This window comes from Bombyx mandarina, chromosome 03, assembly GCF_030267445.1.
Source record: "Bombyx mandarina strain Sakado chromosome 03, ASM3026744v2".
Taxonomy (NCBI): Eukaryota; Metazoa; Arthropoda; class Insecta; order Lepidoptera; family Bombycidae; genus Bombyx; species Bombyx mandarina.
The window spans coordinates 13,039,905-13,053,933 of record NC_143210.1 but is presented as its reverse complement, the minus strand read 5'-3'; the positions used below and the strand labels follow the sequence as shown (position 1 = coordinate 13,053,933).

Here is a 14,029-nt window from a genome sequence, read left to right as displayed (position 1 = left end):
TGTTTGTGCTAATCAAAAACAAGCAATTGTTATACCCTGTAAAAACGGATACCTTACAACTCATGTCTCGGGGTGGGTGGCGGCATTTACTTTGTAGATGTCTGTGGGCTCCGGTAGCCACTTGACATCAGCCGTGAGCTCGTTCACCCGTCAAAGCTATATAAAAAATAATTGGAATGAAGCACTGAGATATTGGTTTTTTTGGAGCATTGCGCCCTGATTTGTCAGACTATCGTTCGTTATTGCTGTAGATAACGAGTTCACGGTCCGTCAAAACTTATGTGATTACTACGAGACCCAATAATGTATACTAACAATATGTCTGTAGGGAATATCCTCCATCGAGCCGCTATATCTCAAAATGGGTGGCGCATTTACGTTGTGGATGTCTATGAGCTCCAGTAATCACTTAACATCGGGTGGGCTGTGACAATAAATAAATATAAAAAAAAATGTAAATTAATAATTTCTAAACTAGATTTAATTTGTTATTACAGAAAATTGTCTAGACCCAAATGAGGAGTATGTTTGTCGGTACGGATGCGAGCCAAGCTGCGACAGTCGTCCTTGTACGATGCGACCGAGACGATGTTCTCTGGGCTGCTATTGCAAGCCAGGACTTGTGCGTCATAATCACACTAAGCGATGCATCAAACGAGAACATTGTAGCTCCAACGATACAATAAAAAACTTGTAAATTATTAAAACTTTTACCCTTTTATGCATGGATATTTTTTTATTAATTTGTATTGAAAAAAAATTAAAAAAGGATCTCTCCGGCGGGGAATCGAACCCCGGTCTCCCGCGTGACAGGCGGGGATACTGACCACTATACTACCGAAGACCTTATATTAGTCGTGTAATTTATGCGTTACTTAATAACTGAAAAATTTTGTTTTAATGAATAACAAATTTAAAAAAAATGTAAATTATTTTTTAAATGACCGGATATCATCGATAAAGCCATGTAAGGAGTACAATGTTAAAAAAAAAAAAAACAACCGCTCCACTTTCTATAATATTATGCTACCTATTGATTAAGTCACTAAGTACCCAAAAGAATGGAGTGCACATAGTACCTGCCTAGACTTATTATTTAAGAGAGGAAGTGCATTTGAAAAGACGCACACTCAGCATTGGGTGGACGCGAGTTGAAAAAAGAGATGTCACTATCAAGTAGATTACATTTTCAATTACATCTAATATATAAAATTCTCGTGTCACAATGTTCGTTCCCATACTCCTCCGAAACCGCTTGACCGAATCTCATGAAATTTTTTATGCATATTCAGTAAGCCTGAGAATCGGCTACTATCTATTTTTCATACCCCTAAGTTATTAAGGTTGTCCACCCCTAACATGTTTTTTTTTATTTGAACATTTTTTTTTGTTATAATGAGGTATTATGTGGTTGAATGAGGTTTTGTTATTTTTTTTATATATTCCCTCATCGTTCACAGCACTACATACCTCTTTCACTCATTTACCACAACCTTACACACTTACAATATGTTTTTTTTTTTCTACACTAGAAATTAACTAGAAATCTTATATATGGCAAAACAATGTTTGCCGGGTCAGCTAGTAATTATATAAAATTAAACCTTTATTATATAAATTACATTTTATTACTTCCGATGTTTGCAATACCTACTTTACGTCGTCTCGGACGATATTAAGTGTATACAGTATAATCTATGCGGAAGACCAAGATGATATTCGTTGATTAGGTACCGGCTATTTTCAGTACACTTACTTATTTACTTACACTTAAAATTTGAGACAAACTAAGATAGGTACACAATATCGGTCAGAGTTAAGGACACATTGCGAACGTCAAGAATAACCGAGTACAAAGTTTGTAGTTTGTCAAAATTGTCTCGAAAGTGATGTCAACATCTAAATCATTCACGCAGCTTCGCTCCGTTCCATGTCAAAAAGTCCTGGGATCCTTTTATCTGCACAATGACAACCGAAGTACAGCAAACAGCCTCAAGGTCTGGCAACTATTAGTTCGTTCTGTTAAAATGGAACGTGAATATCTAGGAAATATATGTAGAAAAATAGACGGTAGTTAGCACAATTTTCTAAGTAAATGTCGAAGAATAAAGTATTAATAACTATGACGAATAACACCTTAGTCGTCTGTGACCACGAATACTGAAAAGTATTCGAGTCGTTTGAAATAATCTAATGACAATAAAACGCGAGATTAAGCCGTAATAGTAGTTTTTAATAAGTCTACATATTGCAAAACCGAGAGAAATGTTAAATTAGTTTTTTATAAGTCTATTTATCTAAAAAAAATAACTATAACCTAAAAAATATATTTTTTATTTAACTTTCTAACTTAACTCTTCGCGATCCAGCTCTTGTCTCATCGAGTTTTATTTAACTTTCTATTTCATTTCTTTATGGAGGATAGAGGTAAGGAGAGCCGTCTCTGTGTGAAAAAGTGTCCATTAAAATCTGCTAAATAAGGGTAGCGCTACAGTAGCATCCGGGTAAATTTAAAAAAAGGCGCTAAAAGCTATAAGAATAAGATAGAGAAATAAAAAGGGACCAAAGAACTCTAAGCCCTACAAAATCACAAAAAGTATTTTATTTAAATCTGATAAGAAAATACAATCTTTTTTTTTTTCGATGTCTGCACGTTTTACTATAGTAAAAACTTTAGGATATATTGACGAAATTAGTTTGGACTACGTAAACATGTGAGGTCTTGTATATTACACTGTCACTAACTACTCTAGTCATTATATATATTACTAATCTATACTAATATTATAAAGAGGAAAGATTTGTTTGTTTGTTTGTTTCGAATAGGCTCCGAAACTACTGGACCGATTTGAAAAATTCTTTTTCCATTAGAAGCCGACATTGTCCCTGATGAACATAGGCTACTTTTTTTAATTTTCTTTTTATTTTTATTTTTTTTGTTTCATGTGTGTTTTAATGTTTCCGAAGCGAAGCGAGGGCGGGTCGCTAGTATATTTATATTATAAAGAGGAAAGATTTGTTTGTTTGTTTGTTTCGAATAGGCTCCGAAACTACAGGACCGATTTGAAAAATTATTTTTCCATTAGAAGCCGACATTGTCCCTGATGAACATAGGCCACTTTTTTTTTTTTTTTTTTAATTTTTTTTTGTCCATGTGTGTTGTAATGTTTCCGAAGCGAAGCGAGGACGGGTCGCTAGTATATATTAAACCTAACTCAGCATATCTCAATCAGTTAACAACTGCTCAATTCATATCATACCCTGTGCCTATGCTAGCGCCATTCTGGAGGATTTTTGAACTATTACTTAAGTGAGACACCCACTTCTCTCATATGAGACGGTTCTCCTTACCTCTACCCTCTATACCAAGCCTGGGCAAATGGCGGCCCGCGGGCCAAATCCGGCCCGCTCTAGAATTTTGTCTGGCCCGTGAAGCATTGTATATATTATTATTAAAAACACAAATATTAGTTTTTGTCTAACATAAATTGGTGCATAATTTTTTTTTATAAAATATTAATCAATACTTTTCAACACATTAACAGGACCGGTGGGAGCCAAAACTTTCTCCCGGACAACGGCTCTTTTCAGCGCCTCCTATTCGAAAAAATAATTAAAATAATAGAACAATTAAAGTATGTATATAGTCGCACAATAAAATTAGAAAAAAAAGCTGTTTGGCTCGAGGTCAAATTTTCATCTGCAATGTGGCCCGACTATCAAAATATTTACCCATCCCTGCTCTTTAAATTTCTTGTAGCATTTGACGTTTCATACAAACCAAATGAACTTGGCTTTTGGTTACAAAAATATTGGTTTTATCCTTATGGACTATGATCCCTTTACCTGTTCGGTGGATAATTAATAAGCAAAAACAATCATGTTTTGATTGTCGTTTTGTTTATTTTATTATTAATTATTTTACGATTTATTTTAATGAAAGATGAGTGAGAAATTAAGAGAACTACGCGAGAGATCTCAAAAACGAAAAAAGCTTCTAGCACAGACAGTAAGTAAGCATCAATTTAATTTAGTTTTAAATACATAAAAAAGGTTTTAGTCCATGACAACTGTTATTTCTTCAGTTAGGTGTCTCGAGTGTGAGCGAATTAAGACATGCGCTGGGTTCAGCTCTAGACGTACCTGTTAAAAAACAAGCTGTGTCTGGAAGCGGAGGTGAAGGAGATAAACCCACCAGTAAGGACCAACCGGATGAACTTGTATACACCGACTCCTCTACATTTTTGAAGGTTTGTTACTTTTTTTGTAATTAAAGATGTCGAAACAGTTAACAGAAATTCTACAGTATTTTAAAGGTTAAGACCGTGTATTTATCGGAAAATCAAATAGTTTTCCTAATGTCTAACCTCAATCTACCCATGCAAAAATTTGTAAACTAATTGATCAAAGTGCTCTGTTAGATTTTCACAAGTGGGTTATATTCATTTATTATTTATGTTGATTTGTGTATAGTGTACTTGGCTGTATTAAATGTATCTGCCACTTAAATCATTCACAATACATTAGTAAGGGGTTATGATTTTATGATATACACATTGAAGATTGACTTATTAAATCTCATACTTGATATTGCTGAATTACAGCTTTTTGTGAACAATTTCATTTTTATACCAATGTTGGTCACTTTTGTTGTACACCGTGAATTTAACAATGGTATGTGTGATATATTGTGGAAAAGAGCAAAGGATACTACAATTTCATACTAATATTTATTTCAGGGCACACAGTCATCAAATCCTCACAATGACTATTGCCAGCACTTTGTTGACACAGGTCAGAGGCCACAAAACTATATCAGAGATGTTGGTCTCGCTGACAGGTTTGAGGAATATCCGAAATTACGTGAACTCATTAAACTGAAAGATGATTTAATTGCAGAAACTGCAACACCACCTATGTATTTGAAATGTGATCTCAAGGTAAATAAATAAAGTATTATCTGATGACTCCCTGGCTAGGTGGTGTGATGACCTCCGAACGGTGGCCGGCAAGAAGTGGATGAGAAGATCCGTAGACCGGGCTCAGTGGTGTGGATTGGGAGAGGCCTATGTCCAGCAGTGGACGACTATGGGCTGTTGATGATGATGATGATGATGATGAATTAATGATAATTAAATATTGACTTTCTGATTTGCTTCATTTTTGGTATAAAAAAAATAAAATCCAGAAGAACTAAAGTAAATAAGTTAGATTTTGCAAAAGCCTTTGCAAAAGACATATATTTGCTGGGTCTTATGGGCTTAATTCTGACAAGGTTAACCCATTTTGTAATGTCCTCTTTACAATACTATCCAATGTCATACCTGACAGGCATGATAACCCCACCTAATAGCATCGATGGATATATGCAAAATCTAATTAGCTCAGGCAATTAACTGAATTTTAATAGAATAAGAGAGGGTAGTCAACAGTCAATATTGATGATAGAACCTCTTGTGAGTCTGCACGGGTAGGTACCATCACCCTGCCTATTTCTGCCGCGAAACAGTAATCTGTTTCGGCTTGAAGGGCGGGGCAACCTATATTGTATTGTAACTATACTGAGTGAGACCTTAGAACTTATATCTCAAGGTGGGTGGTGCATTTACTTGTAGATGTCTATGGGCTCCAGCAACCACTTAACGTCAGGTGGGCTGTGCGCTTGTCCACCCATCTAAGCAATAAAAAAAATTCAAATGTCAGCAAATAATATCTTAGTCGTTCTTGACCACGAAAACTGTAAAGTATTATAAATCGTCCCAAATATTATAATGACAATAAAAACCGTAAGATTAAACCGTAATAATACTTTTAAACATGTCTACCACACGCAAAAACCAGAGAAAATAGTGCAATCGCCCACATTGTAGATATTGAATTTTGACCACTTTGATCGTAATCATCACAGTTTGATCCATGCTGTTGGATTAACAGCCATACTATCATAACCAGAAATATTATCATTACCACCATCTATCTATGCTCACATATTTTTGGTGTGAATTGTTTGGCTATCATTAATTTTTCATTTAACTTAGCACAATGTTTAGACAATTTGCCGGGAAGGTTTCTGGCTGTAATGAATGAAGCTGTTGTGGCTGTTGTAAAATGTTTACTCACTATAGACATTGGTAATTTATAGGCTAGCACCCTATACATTGGTAATTTATAGGCTAGCACCCTATAAATTACCAATGCCTGGTAGCAAAGCACTTACAGTGTTCTACAGAAAAAGGGATTTGAAAATAATCCTTATATATAATCTTCATACACAATGCTGTAGAAAACATAAAGGTGACTAGTGGTGTAGTGATAAAATGATGATATAATTATGTATCGTCCAAATTACTTAGTGTACAGAATTTGTGCGGTAATAATATTTAATGCAGTAATATTTAACTCATCTTATTTGATTCACATTTTATGTCAAATAAGTTTAGTAGCAAAAGCTTTGATGAAAGCCATCAGTACTTAAAACAAAAAAAACAATAGGCCATTAAAAAAATCAAAACCATTATTTCAGACTTTTGATCTAAAAGACATGGCTAACAAATTCGATGTAATTCTCGTGGAACCTCCTCTGGGCACTGGATGGAGATGGGAAGATGTCTTAGCTTTGGAGCTCCAGCAGATAGCACAGCCAAGATCTTTTGTATTCCTATGGTGTGGAAGCTCTGAAGGTATAAAATTCAAACCAAGAAAATTATTTAGTTAAATTGTGATTTGTGTAACTAGTACATACTACACATTTAATACTGTTTAAACTATTGTATGTATGTATGTGTGTATGTATGTATATATATATCGACGCTTGAAAGGCAAACATGACTAAGCAACAATAACTGCTTTGTACATAAATGATAGGCAATAACCATATTCAATGCGCAATAAAAATATATTTCTAGGTCTAATAAAATCATTTCAATCCTACAGCTACTAGCTAGATTCTACTACAGCTAGATTCGTTAAAATAAATTTTGTTATCAGGTATTTCAACTTTAAATTAGTCTACTGTAAAGATCATGCATTGTCGCTTAGTTACGTTTGCCTTTCAAGCGTCGATATGTATATTTGTATGTATGCGTGTATATAATATATATGTATATGTGTATGTATTTGTATTTGTAACTCAATATAAATTTCATTGCACCTACCACTATTTACTCTGCACTACCTTTGTTTGACTGGTAGAGAATGCCTTAGGCATTAAGTCCACCAATGTAAATTTTACATGAAGTGTAATAAATAAATAAATAAATAAATACATGCACATGGTGAAAACATAACTTACTTTTAATTTTACTTATTCATTTGATATAATGAATTTGAAAGTATAACATTTTTAAAATTCATTAATAATGCCCATGACCATTGAACAACAACTCTCCATCAGGTAAGCCAGAGTATAGGTAAGCTTCTTTTTTAAAGCCAACTATCTCATAAAGTGTTACTACTCTTGATTTATGACAGCAAGAGAAAAGTCCAGTCCAGTAGATTAATACTGGTAATACTGGTAATACAAGGTAATAATTGGTGCACTCAGTAATGTGGTTCATACCTGGGGTGACAAATTTTAGGAGTAACCTTATACCTCACCCGTTCACAAATAACTTTGACAAACATCTTAAATGCATTAATGAATGGTGGTTGGTTGGTTGGTTGGTTGATGGTTAGTGATCGCCCATGGACTTCAGCAATGCCAGAGACAGAGACAAGCCGCTAAATGACTTTACTTTAATCGAAAAGATCAGTAATTCAGCTAATACACAATTCTAATTCAGGTTTAGATATGGGCAGGGAATGCCTAAAGAAGTGGGGCTTTCGTCGTTGCGAAGACATCTGCTGGATCAAAACGAACATAAAGAATCCGGGGCATTCGAAAAACCTTGAGCACAACGCGGTCTTCCAGCGAACCAAGGAGCATTGTCTGATGGGTATCAAAGGCACTGTCCGGAGGTCGGTCGACGGAGACTTCATACACGCTAACGTGGATATCGACCTCATCATATCTGAAGACCCGGAGTTCGGCAGTACAGAGAAACCTATTGAGATATTTCACATCATGGAACATTTCTGTTTGGGTCGGAGAAGGTAAACGTTGATCAATATTACTTTATACTTTAATATTACTCATAGGATATAAGAGACTCGATAAGAGCTTAAATAGCATTTTCAGTTCAGTCGTCCACGAAAACTAAGGCATTTGAAACTTCGCCAGTAATATTACGTATAATGACAATAAAGAAGCCCAAATTAAATGAAAAAGTAATTTCACTATTAATGTTATATTCTGTATAACTCCTGGGGGTCATAGCATATTGTGATGTTGGGAGTGGGAAACATTTTGTCTTCAAATACGTAGTGTACTTTTTTTTTTATTGCTTAGATGGGTGGACGAGCTCACAGCCCACCTGGTGTTAAGCGGTTACTGGAGCACATAGATATCTACAACGTAAATGTGCCACCCACCTGATATAAGTTCTAAGGTCTCAAGTATAGTTATAACGACTGCCCTACCCTTCAAACCGAAACGCATTGCTGCTTCACGGCAAAAATAGGCAGGGTGGTGGTACCTATCCGCGCGGACTCACAAGAGGTCCTACCACCAGTAATTACGCAAATTATAATTTTGCGGGTGTTGATTTTTATTACACGATGTTATTCCTTCACCGCGGAAGTCAATCGTGAACATTTGTTGAGTATGTATTTCATTACAAAAAATGGTACCCGCCTGAGATTCGAACACCGGTGCATCGCTTCAACACGAATGCACCGGACGTCTTATCCGTTAGGCCACGACGACTTCACGTACTTGCTTGTATCATTTGTAAAACGATCTGTTTACATCTATTATATGTGCACGTTCTCAGGGTTCACCTGTTCGGCAAGGACTCCACGATCCGTCCGGGCTGGGTGACGATCGGCCACGAGCTCACCAACTCCAACTTCAACGCGGAGCTGTACTCGTCGTACTTCGCCGAGGGCCGCGAGAGCACCGGCTGCACCGACAGGATCGAGGCCCTCAGGCCCAAGAGCCCCCCCAACACCAGCAAGGGCACCCGGGCCAGGGGCAGGGGCGGGTTTAGGGGCAGGGGGAGGGGCAGAGGGGCTATCTAACTCTCTAGATTGTGAATCGATTAAAACCTAGAGGTTTCACTTGTAATCTCGCATGTAAAACTTCCTACTCACACAGACATTAAGTAATAGAATGTTGAGAAAAACAAGGGGTTTTAATAATGTTTTATATACAATACGATTACTCCATCAATCGTTTATATAAAATATTGGTTGGTGTTCCGTCCCGTAACAGCTTCTTGTACAATACATATACCTATTTATATTATTATTATTATTTTATTGTGAATAATTTCTCTTTTTTTCTGTGAGTACGTAATACGACACAATTTGATTTATATGCATTATTAAATTCTTATTTATTTCGTACTGTATCTGCGACATATTATTGTGTGGATCGGAATGCATCATTTCCGTGGGAAATGGTTCCTCGACACGACAATAGCGCCGCCACCTGCCTGTCTTTTAGACGTATAATCTGTGCTTTTAGCGCGGCAAAAAACAAAAAGTTTTTGGCGGGAACGCGAGGAGTGAAGTTGTGTGATTTGTTTTATTTTGTCTATTTAGTGTTTCTTCAGGTTTAAATGTGTAATAATGGTGGTTTATTAACTGTTTAATATCTGTGAAAGTGCACAAATGTGGGAAAATGAAACAAAGCTGCTGGACGTAACTTCTCGGGTTCATCCAAAAAGTCCACTGAAAAAATCTCAGTAAATGACCACCATTTTACTGCGATTATATTTCATCTCATATCATCTCATTTCATTAAATTTCATCCCAGTTGATTAATGTCTCAAATTAATCATCTTCATTTCATTTCACTCCATATTATCATTTTTCATAAAATTAAGAAAATAAAGTAAAATAAGACATGACTTAAAGGTCTTAGTTACCAGGTCATAAAATGTCTTAAAAAAAAAAAAAACAAAGCTTGCTACGCGAAGCTGCTGTCGCCGCCACGGCATGCATATAAATTTAAAATAGTGTGTAAAGTTTCCACTTTCACAAAAAAAAAACTGGAAGATAGTGACAGTGACTTACGACTTTCACATGTTAAGAATGGCTGGACTGATTCTGCGGGCAATACTCATCCTCGACCAGTGTGCTTAGTGCGAGTTTTGTAACGTTCTCACTAGCGAGCCAGTTTGCTCAAATTTGTATGCAATTGGAACAGCGCCCCTAGCGGCAAACGTACTCGGTGTTATTTTGTGAGTGCGAGTTCATATTAACGTTGTGATCTCGTAACCGAGTAATTTTACCGAAATGAGTACTACGAATGACATTTGTGCGAGTGCGTGTTACAAATTAGTGGATTTTAACGTTTCGATCGAGTATTTCTTTAGTAGTTTTATTTTTCCAACTAGAGAGGCAAAAATATCATGCCATAGAGCCTAATCTTTTTTTATGAAAAATGATAATATGGAGTGAAATGGATTTGATTAATTTTAAGCATTAATCAATTGGCATGGAATGAAATGAAATGAGATCAGATAATATGGGATAAAATATAATCTCTGCAAAATGCTGATTATATACTGAGATTTTTTTCAGTGGACCTTTTCGAAGACTTCGAGAAGCTATAGTCGGATTTTTAATTAGACGAAGCCAGCTGACAGTAGCTAATGTCACTTTGTGAAATAATGTTGCTATATTTAAAGTAATAGTGATGAGTTCAGTTCTTGTTCAATCATATGAATGAACAATGAGTGTGAAGAGTTAATCATTAATTTCAAATTATAAAAGAATATAATTTATATTTTACAATAAAATTGTATTAAAGTGCTCCAATATATGTTACTAGTAGTATGTAACTACAATCAGTTTTTTTTTATTTTCATTACCTACCTATAATTGTTCTATTTTATACATCTATAGTTTCAACTATATGATGTATTGGAAATAGGACAGTCTTACAAGCTTCATCGCAATGTTTTTCTTAATGTTTAAAACACTCAATATTCGGTACAGGTAAATACTATAGGAACATAATATTTCGTCGAAAAGTCGTTGGTATGTACAAAGCACGCCTAAAATTCGAACCCCGTACCCGATATCGGCAATTCGGCACACCGACTATTCACTAGACAATCGAGGCAATTTCATTAATTCAGGAGTTTTTTCAATCGTTCACTTTGTTACAACACTATTTTTATTTCATCAAAAACTGACAACACAGTAAACGTCAGTTGACTTCGTCTAATAAAAAATCCGACTATACGTCCAGCGGTTTTGTTTAATTTTTTTTATTTTTCGCACTTTCACAGATACTAAGCAGTTAATAAACCCACGTTACTTTGTTATTGCACAGATGGGTGGACGAGCTCCCGGCCCACCTAATCTTAAGTGGTTACCGGAGCCCATAGACATCTACAACGCAAATGCCGCCTCCCACCTTGAGATATTAGTTCTAAGGTCTCAGTATAGTTACAACGGTTGTCCCACCCTTCAAACCGAAACGCATTACTGCTTCACGGCAAAAATAGGCAGGGTGGTGATACCTACCCGTGCGGACTCACAAGACGTCCTACCACCAGTAATTACGCAAATTAATTTTGCGGGTTTGATTTTTATTACATGATGCTATTCCTTTACAGTGAAAGTCAATCGTAAACATTTGATAAGTACGTATTTCATTAGAAAAATTGATACCCGCCGGCGGGATTAGAACACCGGTGCATTGCAAGATACGAATACACCGGACGCCTTAACCTTTAGGCCAGGACGGTCTCAAAATTACACTTATACACGAAGAAATATTAAATACGCATTAACTAAGAAACATTAAATAGACAAAATAAAACAATTCACACAATTTAGCTCCTCGCGGTCCCTCCAAAATGTCTTTTCATCTTTTTTTCCTAGTTGTTCAATTGTAAATGAATAAAACAAAATCAAATCGAGTTTACGTTCTATACGGTGAAAAATGAAGAATTGTGAGTGTGAGTTGAGATATGCTACTCGCTTCGCAGGGCGTTTATTCACCGAGAGCAGCAATAATATTATTTCTCGTATATTGGTAGCACGTGATGTTTTGGCATTAGACCGTCTAAATGAAATACAACGCATTTTAACAGCATTTTAATGGGAACCCTCTACTTTCAAAATTATTCGGGTAATGTCACGTGTTCAATACTATTTTGTACCTTTAGAATTAAAGTGGCTCAACCCAAAATTCTTAGTTTCTGGTAAACTTCAATATTGTAATACAATAATTGTATTTTTTTAGTTTTTCGGTTTAAACACTTTAAGGCATGCCATTTTATTTGAAAAAGACAGAAAGAGTACTTTGTCCTTTTCTAGACTAAAAGAGACTGTTTAATTTTATAAGCTGATAGAATAATATAGAAAAGAATAATAGGATACCCTCTAATCGTCACATTGGAAAAAGGTATGGCTTTATCATTTTATCATTTAAATTATTTTTTATTGCACTTATAAAACTAATTTAATTTACAATATGTAACTACATATATCTATAACTAATCCGTACTTGTCAAATTCCTCATAAATTGTCAATATTCTTAATAAAATTCCTATTAATAATATACAAGTGCAAATGTTGAGCTGCTTGCCAGAAATGATATAATAGTGTTTTGTTTTTTTGTTGTTTCCTTGTAGGCTGCCTGTAATAATCTAAACCTGTGTGAAAGGCAATAAATGATTTTATTATTATCTACTAATGGTAGTCCAGTGGTCGAAATTTGACCATAATTTATTTAAATTTTAAGTTTGAACATTATTATAGTTTTATTGTCACCTTTCTATTATCATCATTTCTATAATAATCATTGCTCTATGTCGCCAAGGCTACATTATAGAAAAATAATATTAAAGACAAAAAATATTAATCTATTCTCAATTTGACCACAGATTGATAAATCAATAAACAAAAAAAGTATAAATGCATGTGTGTGTGTGTGTGTCAAATACATGGTAATGTGTGTAAGGTTTTTTTATTCATTTAGTTTATTTTTTTATTGTTTATGCACAATTAAAACAAAAAAATTAGCAATCTGCACTATTCCTCTATATTCTCTATGAGTGTGGGAAATTTCGTACTTCTCCGTCCGCGCAATTTTCGTAAAAAGGAGTCCAACATTTTTGCTGCACGTATTACCTACTTAAAATGTAGGTTCTTAATAATAATACATAAGTGTTTTGAAATATAAAACTAATCTTAAATTTTTTAGTTATACCACTTCCATTCTAAGGGTGCAATTTCGTAAACAAACTTTGCCGTAATGGCGTAACCTTTAAAATACACGAAAACTGCCCAGCATAAACATATTTTTTTAGTAACTTTAATTTAATAGAAGTATTAGAATTAGAAGTTTATTATAGAATTTATTTAATTGTAATTACATATTTAGACATACTTAACATAATTAATCTTGGAATAGGTAATTATTTCAGCTTTTTTTAATTAAATAAATTATGTTTTACATAGGTTTAATCTTTTACCCGTTGAACGTTTATAAAATGATTGTATTTACGGTAATAGTGTTGATGATCTTCATTAGGTGGCCCAAATATACTAAAATTATTACGAGCATCCATCCTTATTTAATTTTATAAATGTGTAAAGAAGCAAAATTATTATTACATTGTTCAAATTTCTATATAATTTATAAATATAAATCTGTACGTATGTACCTGTAAATATGTATATTGCGCGCGTGTGTGTGTGTGTGTGTGTGTGTTCGTGTGTATGTGCGTGTGTGTATATATTTCTATAATAGATAGATACACAGTGTGCAATTCATTTCGAAATTATTCTTGCCCATCTAATGGTTGTCTGGAAGAGATCACTCTTAGCGATAAGACCAAGAAAAAATGTTTCACAATATTTATTCATTTTGTGTACAATAAAGAATACTCTTTCACTGGTGGTAGGACCTCTTGGGAGTCCACACGGGTAGGTACCACCACCCCGCCTATTTCCGCCGTGAAGCAA

The 14,029-nt window shown here is 34.8% G+C and overlaps 1 protein-coding gene and 1 non-coding gene across 2 annotated transcripts; one reads left to right on the top strand and one right to left on the bottom strand.

The window, feature by feature from the left end:
- Positions 1-772: 772 nt before the first annotated feature.
- Positions 773-844, bottom strand: TRNAD-GUC (transfer RNA aspartic acid (anticodon GUC)). Its single transcript has one exon. It is a non-coding gene; the product is annotated as a tRNA-Asp (tRNA).
- A 2,915-nt stretch (positions 845-3,759) lies between these two features.
- Mettl14 (methyltransferase like 14) lies at positions 3,760-10,894 on the top strand. Its single transcript, XM_028173536.2, has 6 exons — positions 3,760-4,009; positions 4,086-4,250; positions 4,740-4,940; positions 6,524-6,680; positions 7,782-8,091; positions 8,871-10,894. Exons 1-6 carry the CDS (start codon positions 3,944-3,946, stop codon positions 9,115-9,117), a joined length of 1,146 nt encoding a protein of 381 aa, XP_028029337.1. The 5' UTR covers positions 3,760-3,943; the 3' UTR covers positions 9,118-10,894.
- Positions 10,895-14,029: the final 3,135 nt, after the last annotated feature.